The sequence below is a fragment of the Podarcis filfolensis genome, assembly GCF_964270895.1.
Source record: "Podarcis filfolensis genome assembly, chromosome: 5".
In the NCBI taxonomy this organism is placed as follows: Eukaryota; Metazoa; Chordata; class Lepidosauria; order Squamata; family Lacertidae; genus Podarcis; species Podarcis filfolensis.
In genome coordinates this window covers 98866357-98888590 of record NC_139608.1, presented here as the reverse complement: position 1 = coordinate 98888590, position 22234 = coordinate 98866357, and the positions used below count along the sequence as shown (strand labels likewise).

The following is a 22234-nucleotide window of genomic DNA, read 5'->3' as shown; positions in this document are numbered from 1 at the left end:
TTCCTGGCACAGGAGGAAACAGGAAGTCTATAAATACTCTCATACTACTTAGAAACCTGCCAGAAGTGTTGAAAGTACAGATTGGAGAAAAATACTGTTAAGAATTATATGGACATGCTAATAAATTAGTGGGATTTCATGGAATCAGTTTCAATAAGTTATGGGCAAAAGGGTGGTAAAGCAGAGTTTCTCCTATGCTCCCTCCCACTGACTTACTGGGGCTTAGAGTCAGGGCTTTTTTCTAGTCAGAACTTGCCAGAACTCAGTTCCGGCCCCTCTCAGGTGGGCTCCATTGCCATTATAAGAGAACAAGGGAAGCGTTCATAGTGAGTACCTCTTGTTCTAGAAAAATAGCACTGCTGAGAGCAATGAAGAACTGTGATCCACTTTGACGCATTCCATGCACAGGTAATTTTCAGGTTGGATTTATGCAATGTGCTTTAAATGAGGCCGTCATAGAAGACAGTTCAGAAACTAGTCCAGATCAGTGTTGCTACACAGCTAACTTAATCTGGGATCACCTATGTTAAAGCATTGACTTCTGGACAGTTTCTGAGCTCAATTTCAGGTGCTAGCCTTAACCTTTAAAACAGAGGCCCTCAAACTTTCTACCTCCAGGGCCCATTGAGAGGACTGGAAGTTATTGAGGCCTGCCAATTGCAAAATGATGGTGCATAGGCAGAACCAGTCACAAATGACAGAGGATGGAAATGGGGTTTCACATAATCAACTGGCAATTACTGGCCACTGGTCACTTTCTACTAATCCTTCTTTGGAAATAGCTACATTCTTAGTGAATTTGTTGTAGCAGTTAGTTTTATAGTCCAGTTTTTCTCAAGTTAAGTACAGTACATCATTTCTCAGCCTCCACATTTCAAACAGAATTTGCTGATTCAGAAATACTAGGTGGAGAAGGCCTTTCATGATATATTCTTCCCCACATACCTCTCAAAGGTATTTTTACTCATCTCTTGTCATGTCTTCCCTTCTTTAACACGTAAAGTGAACTGTATTGCTGCTCCCAAAAAACTAGCAGGTTTCATCCCTTCTCATTTTATGTTTAAAACTTTGTTATAACCAATTCCCCCTCTTATCCCTTCCTTATCGTACAGATATTAGGGTTGTTGTTACGTTGTCTTAAAAATGTCACCTTTTATTTCTCTCTTTTATTTCTGTTAATGCGTGCACTCAGAAAAGGAAGAAGTATCCTAGCTTGGCATGAGATTGGGCTGGAAGGTGGAGGATTGGGTGTGTTGGTCAGCAACTTCAGGCACTGCTCCTTTTCTTCTCTCACAGTCCTTCTGTCTGCTTCACCAACGTCCTTCCCGCTCTTTCACTTCCTTTCCACATGCTTGAACAACATCTATTTCCTTCTTTTTCTCCCCTCCAACTTTACGTGTTATTTTTATATTCTTGTTGCGCACTCTGATCAACTCCTGCTCCTTTGTGTGTGTGTTTTTGCACAGACAAGAAGCTGCTGCTTCTGACATCAATCTAAAATCCCTAAGCTTAGGTGGTGTGTTGGAGTGGGGTAGTGGAGCTGCACTGCTTAGGTCCACAATCCCGTCAACCTCAACCAGCATTGCCAGTGGCCAGGGATGATGGGAGTTGTAGTCCCAACAACATCACAATGACCTCAGATTTCTCATTCTTGCCCTACATGGCTAAAGACCCAAATACCTGTCTTTTCTCATAGCACTCTGCTAGTCTACTGAAATTGCCACCTGAAGCATTTCTCTGGGTTCTCCTGCCATCTGAAGTACAGTGGGTGGCATCAGGAGAGAAATACTTTTCAATGCTGCCTTTTCACCTTTGAAACACCCTCCTTAGATAGGCATACATTGTGCCAAGCAAAAACACTTTTAAGAAAGATGAATGTTTTACTTAGAACTGTTTTGACTTTACAGTCTGTTGTTTTAATTTGTTATGTTTGTTTAGTTTTATTGTTTCTGACTACTTTGTTAGCTGTCCAGGCTCCATCCACTTGGAGAGGGCGCTTTGGAGCCAGACAGTCGATAGCCCTGATTAACTCCACTTTCCAGCAGGCCACCAGGGAATCAGCTGAAAGGCCATCAACATGAGATAAAGTATCCCCTGCCACTCTCTGAAAACCATTTTGATCCATTAAGTGGTGGGGGCGGACCATCCGAATCAGTCCCACCTCCCTGCAGAGGGGAAGAGTTGCAGAGAAGTCCAGTTGCACCAGGAAGTGATCTGACCATGGCACTTCTTTTGTTTCGCTTTTACAGTGGTGCCTCGCAAGACGAAAAGAATCCGTTCTGCGAGTCTCTTCGTCTTGCGGTTTTTTTGTCTTACGAAGCAAGCCCATTAGCGGATTAGCGGATTAGCGCTATTAGCGGCTTAGCGGATCAGCTGATAAGCGGCTTGGCGGATCAGCTGATCAGCGGCTTGGCGGTTCAGCTGATAAGCGGCTTAGCGGATCAGCTGTTAAGCGGATTAGCGGCTTGGGGAAAAGGGGGGGAAAAGAAAAAAAACCCCGCAGGAACTCGCAAGACATTTTCGTCTTGCGAAGCAAGCCCATAGGAAATTCGTTTTGCGAAGCACCTCCAAAACGGAAAACCCTTTCGTCTAGCGGGTTTTCCGTCTTGCGAGGCATTCGTCTTGCGGGGCACCACTGTACTTAGTGTCAGATCACCCACATCCATAGAGGTGAACACCAGGTCTAAGGCATGTCCACAACTATGAGTTGGGCCAGACTTATTCAGGGACAGCCCCATGGAGGCCATTCTTTTCATGAAGTCCTGAATGACCCCTTGTAAGGTCGTGTTGGCATGGATGTTAAAATCCCCTAGGACAACCAAACTAGGTATCTCCAGGAGAACATCTGCCATGACCTGAAGCAGCTTGGACAGGGAATCCTTGATGCAGCGGGGAGGTCAGTACACCAAAAGGAATCCTGTACTGCCCCTATTGCCCAACTTCCAGAACATGCACTCAGAAAACTGGGTCTTCCCAATTAGCTTCCCACCTGGTGCAAGCTAATAACTTCCTAAAAATCTCTGCAACCCCCCCTCCCCACCCACATGACCTGGGTTGTTGTGCTTAAGAGAAACCTGGTGGACGAGCAGCGGCAAGAACAGGCCCATCTGCTTCATCCAACCAAGTCTCTGTTACACATGCCAGGTCAAGTCCTCTATCCACGATCAAGTGCTACTCACAGTATGTTTTTGAACTGTTAGGTTTGCAGAAGCTGGGACAGAGCAACAGGAGCTCACCCCGTCGTGCAAATTCAAACCACCAACCTTCCGATCTGCAAGCCCAAGCTTCTCAGTTGTTTAGACCACAGCACCACCTGCTCCTGCTATTATGGCACCAACCATATTAATAACTTTATTATTGAACCATGTTTATATACTGCTTGATTCCAAGAAACCCTACAAGCAATTGCCAAAAATATAAAATGGTAAAATTCTTGATAAAAAGCAGTTAAAAACAACTATCTAAGAATATTCAAAAGATGATTAAAATCAACAGTAGCTAAAAAGAAATAGACAGGAATAACTTCTATATGTCTGGGTAGGATTGACTAAACAAAAACACTGTAATGAAAAAGTACACGAAAGGTCGGTGATGTCTGATGGCAATAGGTAGGGAGTTCCAAAGGTAGCTTCTACCACACTAAAATGTCAATTTCTTACAAGTGCAGAATTAATATTATGTGGCACCTGTAACTATGCCAGTTCTATAGGTCAAAGCAGCAGACTGGTTGTATATGGACTAATTTGCCCATCATGTGATGTGCTCTTATTACCTAATTGCAAATGAGCTTGTGACATATTCAGTGTGGTGCCTGGAACTGGAAAATTTGCTAGGGAATAAAGAGAGTTGTCTAGTTTTGGATGAGCCTTGTTTCCAGGCAACCAGGCAGAGAAACGTATTTTGGCCCCAAATAAGATAGGTGTGAGGTTTGTGCATGTGCGCCCTCGCATTCTCTTGTGTGTTGCTAACTTGATGACTGCATACAAACAAAATTGCTTTGCTGCATGAGACATTCAGTCTTCATCTGGGGCCAACCAGATGTGTCTGGAAATTCATAAGCAGCTTGTGGGTCATCAGAAGTATACTGCCTCTAAATGTATAGGCTCTGTTCAGCTATCCTCCTTAGTAAAGCGCCTTTGGCAGATCTATTCTCTGTGAATTTATCAAATCCCACTTAAAACAATCTAAGCCAGTGCACATTTTTACTATTTGTGGCAGAACAACCTATCATTTAATGATGTGTGGTGTGAAGAAGTGCTTTTTGTCTTGTTGTCCAGACCCTAGGGCTGGTCAGCTTAATTGTGTGTCTCCTGTGTTGTTACCTTATGAGTAGAGGAGAAAGACTATATCCATTCTTACTTGCAAAGCTCTTACAGTGTTAAGAGTGAGTTATTGAAGTTGTTGTAACTATGATCACGATCACCTGTGATTTCAAATCCCTCATATTTTTTAGAAAGGTGATAACACTGGAAGTTCTTTTTTAATAAAAATTAAATATTAACTTGCTAATTACTTCACGTTGTGACTTGATGTCTGTCGAATCCTTAATTTGTGCATAGCCCAGCTTAATGCTTTTCTCTTCTTTCCTAGGTTCTCCTCTGTTGCTATATGCAAATCGGCGTGACCTGCGACTGGTAGACGCTGCACAGGTGAATGAGAATGCTACAGTTGTGGTGGGTGGCTTGGAGGATGCAGCTGCTGTGGACTTTGTATTCATCCACAGCTTGATATACTGGAGTGATGTAAGCGAAGAAGCCATTAAGCGAACAGAATTCAACAAATCAGGGAGTGTGCAAAATGTGGTTATTTCTGGGCTTTTATCACCTGATGGGCTAGCTTGTGATTGGCTAGGCGAAAAACTATACTGGACGGATTCTGAAACAAACCGGATTGAAGTTTCCAATTTAGATGGATCTTTGCGAAAAGTTTTATTCTGGCAAGAATTGGATCAACCCAGAGCAATTGCCTTAGATCCTGCAAGAGGGTAAGTTTTACTGTCCTTTAAAACTCTTGGTTGAGTGTGGGGCACCTTTTGCTAGCTTGGTAGAAGTTCCTAGGAAAAGAGTACAGATCAAAATTCATTTTGCTACAGCATTAGCTGCCAAAGCCTATATTCCAGTTGCAGTGTAATGGTGCTTATTACTAGGTGAACCTTTCTTGCAGAATGTCCTCTTTCTGAACTTCTGTTTGTGTCCTGAAAAGCTGTTCAGTTATCACACAAACTAATAAGACTAAATATGTTAGTATATTATTTACTTGAGGGGTTGTCATGCACAGTGTCTATTCTGCGTGTGTCAGGAGTCACGCCTTTAGTATATCAGGACCTGCACTTTGGAACTTCATGCCTATTGACATTAGGCAGGTGCTATTATTGTATTCTTTTTAAATCTTGTTGAAAATGTTTCTCTTTTGGGAGGCCTATTCACACACGATTGGCCACATATTTTATTGTGTTGCATTGTTTTTAGATGTTTTTAACAAGTTTAAAATATTTTTAACATGTTTTGTTTACTTTTTTATTTTATTTTTATTACAGGAGTGTTTGCCATCCTTGGCTTCTTTGGTAGGAAGGGCAGGATATAAATCTGATAAATAAAAATACAGTGGTACCTTGGGTTACAAGCACTTTGGGTTACAAACACTTCAGGTTACAAACTCTGCTAACCTTGGGTTAAGAACTTTACTTCAGGATGAGAACTGAAATCGCACAGCGGCAGCAGCGGGAGGCCCCATTAGCTAAAGTGGTACCTCAGGTTAAGAACAGACCTCCAGAACGAATTAAGTTCGTAACTCGAGGTACCATTGTATTTTAAGACTATTGTATTTTAATATTTTGTTGGAAGCCGCCCAGAGTGGCTGGGGAAACCCAGCCAGATGGGCGGGGTATAGATAATAAATTATTATTATTATTATTATTATTATTACTACTACTACTGCTACTACTACTACTACTACTACTACTACTACTACTGCTACCACCACTGTAAACAATTCCTATCAACCAGCATGGCCAGGGTTCTGGAATGATAGAACTTATAGTAGGAGGGTACCACACTGGCTACCCTTGCTCCAGACAATTAATTTTTAAACTATTCAAAGAACGGTGTGAATCCTTAGAGGTAGATTGCCACTACTTTTTAATGAACCTAGAGACATGTTTCTGTTAAAGTCTGCTGGTGCATCAATGAGCTATCTACTTCTATAATGAGAAACTAATGAAGGATTGTTGATTGTGTGTCTAAGGCAGAGCTTTCCAAACTGTGTGACACGACACGTTAGTGTGTCGGCTGCAGTGTGTAGGTGTGTCAGGCGAACGCTCCTTGTGCTCCTCCGAGGGCTGGAAAGGGGTTACTTTAACCTCCAGTTTGCTAGTAAAACTGAATTACTGTGTTGCGAAATGATGCATGTCTAAAAAGTATGTCACCAACATGAAAAGTCTGGAAAACTCTAGTCTAAGGCATACTCTCAGTTCATGGTGAAATTGAACAGACCAGTGTGAAATGTGTGCATGCTTTTGCACAGTTCCTCAAATCCTTATCATTGTACAGGGATTCCTTGGCAGACTAATCAAAATGGAAAATGTTCCATGACATTGGTCAAGATGTGAGTTGCTTTCCATGTATGTTTTTTAATAAGTTGGTTAAGGTAAAGGTAAAGGTACCCCTGCCTGTACGGGCCAGTCTTGACAGACTCTAGGGTTGTGCGCTCATCTCACTCTAGAGGCCGGGAGCCAGCGCTGTCCGCAGACACTTCCGGGTCACGTGGCCAGCATGACAAGCTGCATCTGGCGAACCGGCACCAGAGCAGCACACGGAAACGCCGTTTACCTTCCCGCTATAAAGCGGTACCTATTTATCTACTTGCACTTAAGGGTGCTTTCGAACTGCTAGGTGGGCAGGAGCTGGGACCGAACGACGGGAGCTCACCCCGCCGTGGGGATTCGAACCGCCGACCATGCAATCGGCAAGTCCTAGGTGCTGAGGTTTTACCCACACCGCCACCCGCGTCCCTGTAATAAGTTGGTTAGACATCTTAATTACTGAGCTAAAAACGTTTTGGTTTTTTTTTGGAGAAAAAAGTAACATAGTTTTCTGTGTCTATCTGCACATCAATTCCTATGTGACTACAGCACTATCCCTTATTCATATGGTATTAATTGCAACTCATAAAAACCTAGTGTGGGCTACAAGATTTATTAACTTCCTTGAAATTGTCATTTTAAGTGTTGCCAGCAGCTCATTAGTAACATTTTTGGGGCTTCACTCAGTTTTTTGTGTCGTCACCTTGTTGTCACTTTGACACTGAAGTGGTTTTGATAGGTGAAATGCTAAACTTGTTAAATGGCTCAAAGATTGTGTAGAATTGTGTATTACTTTGCATGTATGGACACTTACCAAGTTCTGTGAACTTTGCATTGAATCATGGCTAAATGATCTGTTACTTGCACATATGTAGCTGTACTGTCACATAAACATTTCGGGAAGCAAGTTCCACAGATTTACCGTACGTGGAATTTACTTTCAAGCTAACATGTTACTTCGTTGGGTATTCATTTCAGTTTTGTCCTTTTTTGTGTTCATTGCTTTAAAGCTGCATTAAGAACAAGCCTTGGTTCCTGAATGTAGGATGCAAATAATAATTGTTGGACTTCTAAAAGTTGTATGTGGTGTCTTGGCTGTTTCACAAAAAGAGTGTGTACTAAGGATGTGGTAGTTTCTGTTTTGCAGCTAGGTTTACCAAGTGGATGAAGCTACTGATTTAGCAAAGTCCAGTTTCTGCTCCTCACCCAGACTTGTTAGCATGTCCTCCAAAGTTGCTGGCGTTCAAACATTTTACTTGCCTGCATTTTGCACTTCATAACCCGTTTTTTAGTAGAAGGCAGACAAGTAAAACATTTTACAGGCAAGATTAGAAATGCAGAAGACTGTCCAGCTCATTCAAAGTGGAGGAAGAGGCTTTGCCTCCTCCGAGAGAATGCAATGGGCTGACAGACATATTCAAATGGGTCTAGGAAGACTCCCTCACAGAGGGAAGCATTCACTATCTCAAAGAGCCCATTGCCCAGCCCTGCCTGGCCTTTGTTTTTTTGGGAAATGTGAGTTTTAGAATTTTTTTAAATTGTGTATGGAACATTTCCCAATACAGTCTTGTACCTTGGCTGTCGAACGGAATCCGTTCCGAAAGTCCATTTGACTTCCGAAAACGTTCAAAAACCAAGGCACGACTTCCAATTAGCTGCAGGAGCTTCCTGCACTCGATCAGAAGCCACGGAAGCCGCGTCAAACGTTCGGCTTCCAAATAACGTTCTCAAACTTTAACACTCACTTCTGGGTTTGCGGCGTTCGGGAGCCAAAACAGACGAGTACCAAGGTGTTTGACAACCAGGGTATGCCTGTACTCTCTAGCATATTTACATGACCACCACATATGGATCAGTACAGCATAAATGAGACCCTTTTTTATACATTTTTACTAATTTCCTGGGTGTCAAGTACCACCTGTACATCATCGTTTGTCAGTTTTCCTTAATAAGATAATAGGTAGAAAAATTCATGGTTTCCTCCCCTATTTTTCCCCATGCGGACAATTTCATGCTGTAACCAATATCTGTGGTTCATTTTGTCATTGTTGCCTTTACCATTGCAGTTTTGGTCTCTCACTCCAGTAGAAATTTATAAATTTTCAAGATTAATTCATCATCCTTTCTTCCTGAAATTCTGAACTCATTTCCGCAAATCCTTTTTCCTTATTATCTCTTTTAAATAACTCGTTCACCTGAAAGTACTGAAACCAATCTACTGTATGATCCAAAATCTGTTCTTTCTTTTTCAAGCAAACTCCTCCTTCTTTAAACTCTATAAGATTTTTGTAAGTGGTCCACTTCTCGTCTATGTTCAAGCTTTTCAACTGAGACCACCTCAGTTGGTGATATCCATTTTGAGGTTTTTCCCTCTAAAAGATCTTTGTGTCTCTGCCAAACCATGTATATACTTCTTCCTATAACATGGTTTTGGAAACGTTTGTGCACCCTTGATTTGTCATAATGCAGCTTTGCATGCCATCCAAAGCGTAGGTCAAAACCTTCTAGGTCTAAAGTGTTGGTATCCATTCTTTCATCCAGCAGAAGCACACTACCTCATAATAAAGTCTGAGGTCAGGAAGGGCAAAAACCCCTCTTCCTCTTACGTCATGTCAGATTTTTATGATTAATTTGGGGGTTTCTCCCCTGCCAGATGGAGTTTGCCACGTCTTTATTCTGCTGTTTGAAACATTCTAGGCTATTTATCACTAGCAGTGTTTGAAATAAGAAGATCATCTTGGGCAAAACATTCATTTTGACTGCAGATATTCTTCCTAACAAAGGAAGGTTGATTCTAGTTCAATTTTCTAGGTTTTTAAAAATTTCGTTCCAGATTTTAATATAGTTATCTTGGAAAAGGTTTAAATTCTTAACTGATATCCATATCCCCCAATATTTAATCCCTCCCAGTTTAATTCCCGTAATATTCTTTTGCCTGTGAGTCTAGATTTTTAACTATCATTTTTGTTTTTTCCATATTTATATAGAACCCTGCTAAGTTGCCAAATTTTGTTATAGTTTCTTTTGTCCTTGGGACACTTTCCATTGGATTTTCCAAGGTCAACACAGCGTCGTTCACAAAGGCGTTCACTTTGTACTCTCTCTGCCCAAACTTAATTCCTGTTATTTCATCATTTTTTCATATTTCTCTAGTTAATACTTCTAACATTAGGATAAACACAGTGGTGACAGGGACATCTCTGCCTTGTCTCCTTCTTGATACTACATTTTCCCATAACATTTATTATTAAGTTTGTCCATTGCTCTGTATAAACTGCATTTATCTTGTTGGAGAATGCTGTTCTGAATGCTATAATCTCTATTACTTTCCTCAGGAAGACCCAGGACATGTTGTCAAAGGTCATTTCAGCATCTGGGAATATTAGTGCTCCTTCTTTTACATTTCTTTTTTCCAAGTATTCAATCACATTTAATACATTTCTAGTATTATTCCTTAGGTGTCTCCTTGGTAAAAAAAAACACCACACCAACCTGCTTGATCCTCATGAATATATGATTCTAAGAACACCGTCAGCCTTTTTGCTATTATTGCTGCATACAATTTATAATCATTGTTCAGTAAGGAGATCGGCCTATAGGTCTTGGGTTGGAGTATATCCTGATCTTGTTTGGGGAAGAGAGTAATGTAAGAATTCTTCTACAATGTTGGTGTCATTCTCCCTTGTAAAATTTCATTCATAAGATCTTTAAGGGGAGTGGATAATGTTTCTCTTAATGTTTTGTAATAGCGGCTGAAAGTCCTTCTGGACCAGGCTATTTGCCAGACTTTGCCTGCCATATTGATTTGTATGCTGTTGGTGGATTCTTGTTGTTTTATTGTTGGGCAGTGTATGTGATAAAGGGGAGCCATGCCAGAGTTTTGATATGCTAAAGAGACTCCATAAGCTAACTTTGCAGGAGACAAAGCTAATTTTGTAGGAGACAAAGCAAACTGTCCTGCAATCCAGCAGATTCCGAAGACAGTAGCAACCTATTTTTGACCCACCCACCTCCACCTCTCCCTTTGCCCCTCTGCCTTTGCTCAGCTGTTAATGAGGCACACATTTTAGCTCGCTTTCCCTTCCTTGCTTCTAGATAGGAGAGGGTGAATTGGTCTCTCTCTCCCCTTCTTCTCCTCCAAGTGGTCATCTCCCTCCACCCCCTTATTTCAGAAGAGAAGGGGTGTGTATGGATGTGCTTTTAAGCAAAGTGAGCTTTGCTTCTGGAGAGAGCGAGAGGGAAGGGAATCAAGGAAGTGGGGGAAGCTTTCTTATTTTGACAACTAATTTACTTCCTCCATTTGTGGGCATTCCTGTCTTATTTACATAATGAGGCACTGGAAGTCTGCTTTTGAGAGGTTTGTGACCTCTTCTCTTCCCCCATTTAGGAAAAATATCATGGAATAATATTTAGGAGGATTATATGACATTTTAAAGGTTTAACACATTTAAGCCCACTTTGTAAGTCTGACTTCTCCTTGTTGTTTTATTGTAATGAATCTCATAATATTGGAGTCCCATTGCCTGGGACAAGAAAACACTCATGATAGGACATGGTGCCCATCAAGGGACAGTTGGAGGACGGTGCTTACATTAATCTTTTAATGTTTTAAGAGAGTCGCAAATTCTGGATATTAAAAGGAAGGCCTGCAAAATGCATTAACATTTGTTTGCCATGGTAAATGTGGTACCCCAAAACCTTTCATGTAACAGGATTTTTGAAGGCTCGTCTGTACAGGCAGTCCTGCAAAAAAAGTTATCTTGTGGTTGGAGAGGTACTGCTCAAAAATAATGAAATAGGCTGCAATCTCAATCCCATCTGTCTGGATCTATTTCAGTAGGATCTATTTCTGGGTAGAAATGGTTAGGATTGTGCTGTTAGGCCTGTTCTTCTAAGAAGTTGGATATAATAGACATATTTAACTGCGACTGCAGTACCTGCTGAAGCAGTGACATAACATATTGAGCTGGCATTGAATAGGGACAAAGTGAGTGCAGCCATGTGCCAACGCAGCTGACGCCCTCTATGCAATGAAGCCTTCTTTCCCTCACTCTCTGCACGGCCCCCTCTAAGTTACATGAGGGTCTGGCGCCCTTGCTTGTGAGCAGTTGCTGTGGAGATTTTTTGGTTTGAACATTAAAGTTTTTGGGATGACCTTGTAAAATGGGTGATAAAAAGAAACGGATGATCAAATCATAACATAGAGTATTTAATCCGGAGTGGACAAATAGATAATTACTTACTTACACAAGATACAAAATATTGTGCCTTGTTTGCCGAGAAGTAATAGCCGTTCTGAAGGAATGCAATCATTGTCGCCATTTCGAATTGAAACATCCTGACTTAAGTAAATTGGACTCCAATGAAAAACAGATTAAAGCGTCCAATTTGTTGAAAACTCTCAGTCGGGAACAATGGTTTTTCAAGAAAGCAAAGTCAGAAAATGAGGCGGCTACTAAGGTTAGTTTTCAGATTTTTTTAAAAAAATTGCTGCTGCTGGGAAGTCTTTTACTGAAGGTGACTTCATAAAGAAGTGTTTGCTGACTACACTTTCTGGATTATGTCCCGATCAAGAAGTGTTTTTGAGAATTAAGTTTGTCCCATATGACAGTGCAGCGAAGAGTAGCTGATATATCCAATAACTTTAACGATCAGTTTAATCAGAAGGCAAATGAATTCAGCTATTGGCAGAATAGTTTAATCATTAATTATACCTTTACTTGGAAAGTGAGTTGCTAAAAACCTAACTTTGGTCCAAAGAACTTTAGCCTATTTTAATTTTTGCCCCTACCTACAGTGATACCTCGGGTTATAAACACCTTGGGTTACAAACACTTTGGGTTACAAACTCTATTAACCCGGCATTAGTACCTCAGATTAAGAACTTTGCCCCAGGATGAGAACAGAAATCATGCAGCGGCAGCGGGAGGCCCCATTAGCTAAAATGGTACCTCAGGTTAAGAACGGTTTCAGGTTAAAAATGGACCTCCGGAATGAATTAAGTTCATAATCCAAGGTACCACTGTCCTGCCAAGTTGTGGGTTTCTGTTCTATGGGTTGACTTTTGAATGGTATTGCCTATTTTACCCTTTCTCCTGAAGCTTAGCAATCAGTAAGTGAAGCTATTCAGGGCACTTGCTTTTTCTGTCATGGCTATTCAATTACTGAATGCTTAACCTCATTAGACTGAACTGTTTACTTTTGCTGGTCTTCAAAATGAGACAAACAATGTTATTCTCCTATACTTTTGTAAGCAGTACATATATTTGTTTTCTAGTGTGCATTTTTTAGAACTTGTGCCAGAGTGCCAGAGGTAAGGTGGTGACAAGGTGGGGGGTCAGAGCTGGGCACTCAAAGCAAACGTTTTGTGGGTGCCTGGGCCTCCAGGGTCTCCGGAGCTGGCACCACTGCCATGGAGTTTTGAAGGTTGTGCTTCACATAATTGTTTTCAAACTCTTCTCACAATGTGGTCTACAAACCGGTGTTGGACAATGTATTGATACATTGCGCAGCCCTATTAATCAGGGTTGGGAAAATAATTCTAACTTCCTAGGCACCACCTGGAACCAAACTATTAGGTTGTTAGCATACTTAGGAATCAAACGTTTTGTGTCTCTTTTTGTAGGAAATGTATACTTTTTGTGCATTCTGCAATTTCCATTTTTATTCAATTTATTGATTTGTTTATTTGCAACAAAGAGCAGGAGAATTTGCATAGACTACCAGTGCAGCTTCAGACATTGGTGGGAGACCCCTGTATGAATGAACTTGGACTGTCACCTTTCATTCTCCTCTCTGATCCCTTTCTCATCTTGCACTGTTGAGCCATAGGAATTTGAGCACTCTGGGGAATTCCAGTTTTCCCTCTTTGCCAGGGCTCCTCTTGGTTGGTAATTAACAGTGTGATGTGTAAATAGTTCCTTGTGATATGTTTCTTCTTTTTACAGTTATATATTGTTTCTAAAGACACTAGACACTTGGACTGGGGATGAATCTGTTTCTATTAGTCTGAATAGAATTGTGATAGAGCAAATACTTTGCATACTGTAAGTTGCTGATTCAGTCTTTTGCATCTCTAGTTAAAGGATCTTGGGTATCAGATCTGGGGAAGAATCTTTCCCTGACAACTTGGAACACTCCATGATAAAAGGAGTAGGCCAGTTCAGACTGTAATTCCCATCAGTCCCAGGCAGCATGAGCAGAAGTTGCAGTCCGAAACATCTGGATGGAATGAGGTTAGCAAAGGCGGGAGTAGCCAATACTAGGCTAGATGAATCAATTATCTAACTGACTGAAATCAGCATCATATGTTTGCTTTATTTTTAAAGAAACATTTCTAACCCATTCTTCATCACAAGCAATATTCCTCCTTTGACAAACCTTTGTGGTAAATTCACATTAGTTGCTCTCATTAGCAGTGACATCTCATATTTCCCCACTATATAGAATTAATTTAAGATGCATTGCTATACTAATTTTGCTGATCTATTACTAATATTCTGCTGCAGTCTTCAATGGGAGTGGCAAATGGCATTTGTGTTGTTGCTTCTTGGCAATGGAACAGGATGGGAAGTTGGAACTCATAATCTGGTTCTCATTTAAGCAAGTTCTCTTTCCTCTGACATTCCCTTTTGAAGTTGAAACGAATGTTCATAGTTTGAAGGTTCTGACAAGATTGGCTGCTTAGCATGTCTCATAAGGAGTTATGCAGGGGATGCACACAATTATTGGCATGCATTTGGTTCCCTTCCCTTTTATTATTATTTTTCTTTCCAGATGACTTTTTAATATCTCCCAGATCACTTCTCTCAGCCTGCTATTGAAAGTCATGTGTTACATTAAGAAATCTTACACCATTGGTGAACAGACATAGAGCAGTGATATATAAACATGTTGCTCAATAGTTTTAAGCCTGTGGGTTTTGGTGTATCCTCATCTCTTGCTGGCCTATCCTAATCTTCTATTCGTTTTACTGCCTCTAGCGCAGTCACTCTCTTTGTATATTTACAGTGGTACCTCAGGTTACAGACGCTTCAGGTTACAGATGCTTCAGGTTACAGACTCCGCTAAACCAGAAATAGTACCTCGGGTTAAAAACTTTGCTTCAGGATGAGAACAGAAATTGCGCAGCAATGGCGCGGCGGCAGCGGGAGGCCCCATTAGCTAAAGTGGTGCTTCAGGTTAAGAACAGTTTCAGGTTAAGAACGGACCTCCAGAACGAATTAAGTTCTTAACCCGAGGTACCACTGTACTTTCTTTTCTTACAGTGACCACAACCTGGTATGATCCAAAATGAAGAATATGCTTTTAAATAGGGGACAATCTGCTTTTGCATATGTTTAATGTCCTCTTCAACTACAAGTCAAGGTGACAAAATAGATATTGTGTTAAACCCAATTTCTTCTTGTTGGTTGTTTCACAGATATTTTTGTCTTGTAGATATGTAGTAACTCCTGTGAATAAATCTTAAAGGTAGAGAAATGACAGCTGTTAACTAGATTAGTTTCTACTCTGGAGATCTAAAAAGTCTAGAGTGAGGCGGTTGGAGTAAAGCCCAGATGAATCAAAACAAACAATGAACTAAATCACTTTAAATGAATTTTGAGAAAGATTTGTATATTGTAAAGATACATATTACATAATAAGATTTATTTTTATGGTACAGTTTAAAATACAACTGGAGCAATGAACCTTATAAACAAGGGTACAACAAGACATGCAGCGCTTTGTATTCATCAATCGTGAGATCACTTGAGCCCTTACCTTCATTACACAGTCATTAGATGGATTTAAACAGATTTTTATAAGAGGAGGTAATGTGAGAAATGGCTTTGAAGAGAAATAATATTTTAGGCCCACCTTGTGTTGTTCAGTTATAATAGAACCAGAAAGAAGACAGAACAAAAAAAGGGGGGATGCACATGAATATCTTCTTATAGAAGGCACCTTCATTTTCACAAGAGTCTACATAGATATCAATGAATTCTTGCCATATTGCTGTGAATTTGTCCCTTTTTTAGGGTGGTCATATGTTAAGAGGTCAAAATCTGGACACAAAAAGTCACCGAACTGTTTTAGGGCAATCGTCCAATAGTCCCTCTGCTGTAGCCAAGCCAGAGCCTGAACTAGAGCCCTGGCTGCCCACGCCAGAGCCCAGGTTGTCCAGAACCTGAACCAGAGCCCAAGTCACCTGTGTGTGTGTATGCATGTGTGTGTGCGCGCGCGCACACACACATATATATATGTATATGTGTGTGTGTGTGTGTGTGTGTGTGTGTGTGTATATATATATATATATATATATATATATATATATATATATATATATATATATATATAAAAATACCCAGGACAGTTGCTTTAAAATGTAACACACACACACACAATGGACATGTAGGACCCCCAAGAGAAGACACGTCCAGGAATTCCTGGGTGTATGGCAACTCTGCTTTTTTGTAATTTTTATCTGCTGCCAAAGCTGGCATGTCCTGAATCCATTTATTTATTGATGGGCCTTTTTGTTTATTATAAAGGTACCGTCATGTTTGTCTGTGCCCCCCCCCAACTGATTCTCTCCACGTTTGGAATGGTAATAGAAGGGTTCTCAGTCACTCAACCCCTTAAGAATATGGAGGTTTTTACTCCTCTTCTTGCCTCAACAAGAACTTAGTTTCAATATCCATTTAAATGTTCACTTAAACTCCTCTTCTTAGCGATCCTTTGACATCTGATAAATTCAATCTCAGTCCTTTACATTTCTTCTCCTGTATAATTTTTCCTTGCAGTGAGTGCTTAGACCACATTGGGGGGACCTCCTTTTTTCCTCCCATTGTGTTGTCAGATTAAAGTTTGTCAAATTTTACACTGATCAGGTAAGAATTTCGTTTGTTAATAAGTGGAAAATTTGCCACTTGATGCTCAGGGCTTCTCGCCATGGGGCAATAGATGCTTCTTGCACTGGAGTTTTACTCCGCCCCGTTCCTTGCAAAGTGGCAAAGAGACCGGGGAGCTCCTTAAAAGGTGCCACTGAATCTTCTCCGGGCTCAAGACTCCCTCTTGAGCTTTTTGGGGATACGCAGCGCCTTTTCGTTTCCTCCTAAACCCCTTCCAACGTTTGGGTCCTTCTCTGAGGAGCAGACTCGCGCCCCGACACCATTATGCAGCAAACTGGAAGTCTCCTTGAAGACCCTGCCTGTTTCCAGTAGAGGAGAGTCATCCCGATCAGGAATGTCGTTCCCCCATCTGTAAACTGAAATTCACAGTAATAAAAATTTCCTTGTTTTAAATGCAAGAACAATAAGCCTGCAAACAACATTCAATAAAAGTACCTTAAAATGGAGAAAAACGCAACTATATATCACAAACAAAACTGACAAGTGTACAAAAGAATAAAAAGTCCATTAAAGCTTGGGTAACTGCTTAAGTTTTAAACAGCTATCATTACTGCCCTAGCTGCAGGAATTAACTGAGGTAGGGCATTCCAAAAGGTGGGTACTGCTGCCAAGAAGGGCTTATTCCTGCGCTGTCACCAAGTGACAATTCACAATTCTATTATTCTATTGTATAATTTAGTTGAGATTCCTGTATCACAGCGGGTTGGACTTGATGACCCTCGGGGTCCCTTGCAACTCTACACTTCTATGATTCTATGTTGTAGAATGAGCAGCAGGGTCTCCTTCGCTTTGCCTGTACCTGGGGCAGTGGTCTGCAAGTTGTGCAGGGCTTTAAATTACAGCAAAACCTTCAACATCCCTTGGGAGCTAACAGACAGCCAGTGCAGATATTTCAACACTGGTGTAACATATATATGTTACTTATAACTTATAACTTCTGCACATGTGCATGTGGCGAACCCGGAAGTAAACACTTCTGGGTTTGCCGCGTTCGTAAGCTGAAAGTCCGTAACGAGCGGAACGCAACTAGAGGTACCACTGTACATGTGTTTTCAATTTGGATGCCGTGTGCATTTAATATTGAAAAATTGATGGCTGCTTAGTGATAGATGCCAATGCACAGGATCCCTTGCTCTTTCCTTACATAAAAGCCACATCATTTATTTTGCTACCTGTTATATTCCTTCATTGTTCCAGAACCTTTCCAGAGCTTCCCACTTAATGGGGAGTGGAAGGAAATCAATGCACTTTGAGAAATGTATATGTATGATACAAATAAATGCAAATTCATTTGCTGTGTGTATCCCACATTGATTGCATTTTAAAGTGTATGTTTAAAATATATAGAATATAATGCCTGAAGAGATTAGCTGTATTTCCAAGAGACGGCCATTTTCTCATTAAGAAAAGGCGGAATATTAATAAATAGAAGGTAGAACATACGGTGATGACTCATTGTTGTTTTGCACTGCTGTCTAGGATATTGTTCAAGCTAGAATGATTTGCACCATGTGATGCTGTACATGTTTCTAATAGCCTAAGTGTGGAGACGACTGTGTGCCGTTTATGTCTGGCATATGAAGTCTGAAAAGGCCCCACTGAGGTATACTGAGGTATATGAAAAAGCACTTTCTTAGCGTTCCTGATGTTGGAATGTTGTTGCTAAGATATTTGTTTGCTCTCAGCATAGTTGCCTGTTTCTTTCTTAAAATTTATAACTATACTTCTGAATACCTAGCAGGTAGCGAGTATGCAGAAACCACTACCTTACTTTCATATTCATAGGACCATGTTGGGCGCATCCTATTCTGCCTCCTTGTCATTCTGCTGCCTGCTGCCAAAGCCTCCCTGGATGGTGTGGGAGTGCCCATGAAGTGGAGACCATGATGGTGGGTTCTGGGAAGATTCTGCACAATCTTGTGGAGTGCACAAGATCTCGGAAGATTTCAGTGGAAGCTGGCAACGGCGGGGTGGGTGGGACATCCGCAAGGGCGCTGCATCTTGTGGTTCTGTCGTTTGAGGCAGCTGCCTCACCCTACCTTATGGGTGGGCCAGAGCTGCATAGGGCCACCCAAGTTCGGTGGTATTAGTGGATGAAAAGATGATAGAGACTTTCAGCAGTGTTGTCCATATTATAACCTTGCCGTCCCAGTTGCACCTGAAAGGCCCATTCACTTGGCAGTGGTTCTGAAAATGTGTTGATTTTTATGTTTTAATGTTTAATGTTGCCATTATTTTCAGTCTATTACTACCTAATAATTTTTCCACAGTTTTATTTTTCATGTGACCATATTATCTGCCACTGTGCAAAGTTGGTTTGAGTACTGTTTGGCAGAAAAGTGGTATAAAAGCTTAATTAAAATGTCTATAATATAGCTCAGGGTGAAAGAGAATTGACATAATCCGAGTATTGATTATTATTTGTTCCTCCCGTTGATTGGAAGAAGGTCTTGAAGGGTATGGGGAAAATGTGCATAATATCTGATTTCCCTTTAAAAAACAATAGGTTCATGTACTGGACAGACTGGGGAGAAGTGCCAAAGATAGAACGTGCTGGGATGGATGGCTCAAGCCGCTCAGTTATAATCAACGCAGATATTTATTGGCCAAATGGATTGACCTTGGATTATGAAGAACAGAAGCTCTATTGGGCAGATGCTAAACTGAACTTCATTCACAAATCAAATCTGGATGGAACAAATAGGTAAGAGTTGTGTTTTGCTTTAAAAAAAGAAAAAAACTTTGTGAGATTGTATTCTAAATAAATACAACAGTGGTACAAGTATATGAACCAATTGAAGCCCTTGAATACCATGTTTATAGTTTGTTAAATTTCAGATGTTTGAGTTTAGAAGCATAATGCAGAGAGAGACCATAATGCAGAGAGAGATCAGACTGCAATTTGCTGAGAATCCCAAAGGGAAACTTCTTAACTTGCTTTATTCAAAAATGAGCCTATATTAATCTTCATAAAATGTAGTTCTTCAGAGTCTCTCCTACAGTGCTATAGCAATGGTGCCTTTTAAAAGTACCGTATTTTAATCCCCTGCTTGGAAAATATGTGCCTGTTGATCAAATGCACAGAAAAAAATAATGTAGGCAGTGCTCTGACTAAATTGGTTTTCTGGGGTGCCCAAAGTGTACTTTAGGTGGGGTCCAGTAGCTTGGGCAAGCTCAGTGGAACTTTTGGTGTTTTCCTTTTGAATTGACAGATCTCTATCACATACCACAACCAACCTTTGAAAATTCTTCAGTTTCAAAAGATGATTGCCATGTATTATTGGAGGCGAGAGATAAAACTTTTGTTCAGGAAACACAAGGGAGGCCCGCACATTTTGGCCTGCTTAGGTAGCCAGCCGAAACCAAAATCTGATCTCTAACATTACACTGCACTTTGGAGCTACTTGTAAAATATTAAGAACTTACTGCTGCCCCCCGCCCCGCCCCGCCCCGTCCCCCTGCAACCAGTGCTTCCAGTGTGAATGAAAGAAGCAGCCCCACTTTCCTCATTAGATTAAAATATGTGCTGGCAGCTGGCAAGTATCTGTAAATTTATCCATAGCAGAGGTCTGAAATCTACTACATTGGTTGTGCCCTTTAAAGACTCATCTAAGCTGAGACTGTCAGAATATAAAATGATAGCCTTCTGCATTACAAATTGCAAACAAAGGGTGGTTTTTCTTGGAGTTATGAAATAATAATAGTTTGCATAACTGTGGCAATGTTCAGTTTGTTTTTGACAGCTGATTTTTCTTTTTGAATTGTAGGTTATTTTGCAACCCAGATATTCGAGCTCTGGAAAATTGGTGTGGCCTCATTTGCACATAACACTAAGATGAACATGGCTTAGTGAGAATGAGCAAACATGCAGCTATATTGCCACTTTACTTCCCCTGTCTTGCTGCTATCACACAATGCAGAGCTAAGCTATGACTTGGCTTAGCATTATGTGCAAACTTGGGGTCATGGTTTATCTTGCTCCCAGTAAATCAACAGTGGTAAACCAAGGGCATACCTTTATATGCTGGAAACAATACAAACCATGAACCTAGGCTTACATGTCATGCTAAACTAAACCATATCTTAGCTGTGGGTAGTGTTGCAGCAACAACTGGACAGGAGCATAGTGGCCACAGTTTTGCTCTGGGTACCCACATGCTTGCTTGTTCTTGCAGTGCTGTAGTTTGCTTTTGTGTGAACTGAGCCTGTGTTGAAAGGAATGTTTGAAAGACTGTAGGTGTGTAAATGAATGGTGCTGTCCATCACATATATCAAAAAAATGGTGTTCTTGGGGACCTCTCTAGGCAGTAGCTTAAGGCTGAGAAGGTGTGAATCAGCTTAGTGTGATTAAGATTGAGGTTTTTGAGAACTGTTAATAGTGGTATGATACTGACTTAGTACTCAAAATTCACTGCCAACCTTGAAAGATAAGTGCTGTTTTCCTATACAGTGGTACCTCAGGTTACATACGCTTCAGGTTACAGACTCCGCTAACCCAGAAATAGTGCTTCAGGTTAAGAACTGTGCTTCAGGATGAGAACAGAAATCGGGCTCCAGTGGCACGGCAGCAGCAGGAGGCCCCATTAGCTAAAGTGGTGCTTCAGGTTAAGAACAGTTTCAGGTTAAGTACAGACCTCCAGAACGATTTAAGTTCTTAACCCGAGGTACCACTGTATCACATTTAAGTTACAGCTGCAAAGGAAAAAGATTGAATTTTGTTATTTGTTTAGGTTTTTCGGTTGGTTTTTTGGTGTAACCTGCCTTGTGATCTCATGTTGCCGGGTGGGTTGCAATAAGAATATCTGAATTTGAATTCAGAGCTCAAATTGGGGGTGCAAAGGAAAATAATGGTCCACTTTATCCTAGGTATTCATTTTAAAATTAAAACCAAATGCTACGGATCTGTGTGGTAGAGAGAAGCAGTTCCTGTTTAAACCATGACTTAAGACCCAGGGCTGTGACATGAATATTTATTATTACAGCCATACTGAAACCAGAATTTCTGTACAGTTCTTTACAAAAACGATAAAAACAACCAGAGTGGAATTTTACAATCAATATACTAATTAAATAGACTTAAAATGTATATCTAAGGAAATAAGAACTCCATTTAAGAATTTAAAGAATAAGAAAAATTAACTATAAGCTGTAATGGTTTATGACTGTGCAGCAGCTTTTGCTTTCTTTGACTTATGGCTATTGCACAAAATCTAGCTGCATTTCTAGTGACATATGGATTCCAGTCAGACAAGAGCTAATTTAAATAATATTCCTCCATTTTTCCTGGTACTTTTTGTACAAGTGGGGTTATGAGAGAGGCTCTGGGATCTGTATAAAATCTGCAGTGGAATGGAACACGGCCCACTGCTTCACTTTGACCCCTCTCACACGGGCAGACCCTCTCACCATGAGGAATCTTTCTGTATCTGTCTTCCAATAGTGCAGATGGCAAGACATTGACTTTAGCTTGCTTAATGCCTTTCTAAATTTGGGGATGTTCAAATTCGTCAAATAATTTGGAAGTGCCGGGACCATTCTGTTTGTCCAAAGCATAGGATATAGATCAGCTTGAGCTCAATGGGTTTGTAGTTCAATATTTCTAATTCTTTGTGAAATTTTCACTTTTGCTAAAACCTCAGTGCCTAGGACTTGCCGATCACATGGCCGGCGGTTCGAATCCCCGCGGCGGGGTGCGCTCCCGTCGTTCGGTCCCAGCGCCTGCCAACCTAGCAGTTCGAAAGCACCCCCGGGTGCAAGTAGA

General features: G+C 40.8%; 1 protein-coding gene and 1 long non-coding RNA gene across 5 annotated transcripts in view; one reads left to right on the top strand and one right to left on the bottom strand.

Moving 5' to 3' along the window:
* The window catches only part of LRP6 (LDL receptor related protein 6), a 100053-nt gene that overhangs the window by 14321 nt on the left and 63498 nt on the right, over positions 1 to 22234 (top strand). For 2 of the 4 annotated variants that reach the window (XM_083615502.1, XM_083615503.1), the window contains exons 2-3: positions 4591 to 4984; positions 18980 to 19177. In XM_083615502.1, coding sequence (XP_083471628.1) covers positions 4591 to 4984; positions 18980 to 19177 — 592 coding nt within the window. The remainder of the gene's footprint in view (positions 1 to 4590; positions 4985 to 18979; positions 19178 to 22234) is intronic. The other 2 variants (XM_083615505.1, XM_083615504.1) reach the window with 1 other exon arrangement.
* LOC310763623 overlaps positions 1 to 22234 on the bottom strand; it is a 41978-nt gene that overhangs the window by 17754 nt on the left and 1990 nt on the right. The gene's annotated exons all lie outside the window — the stretch shown is intronic.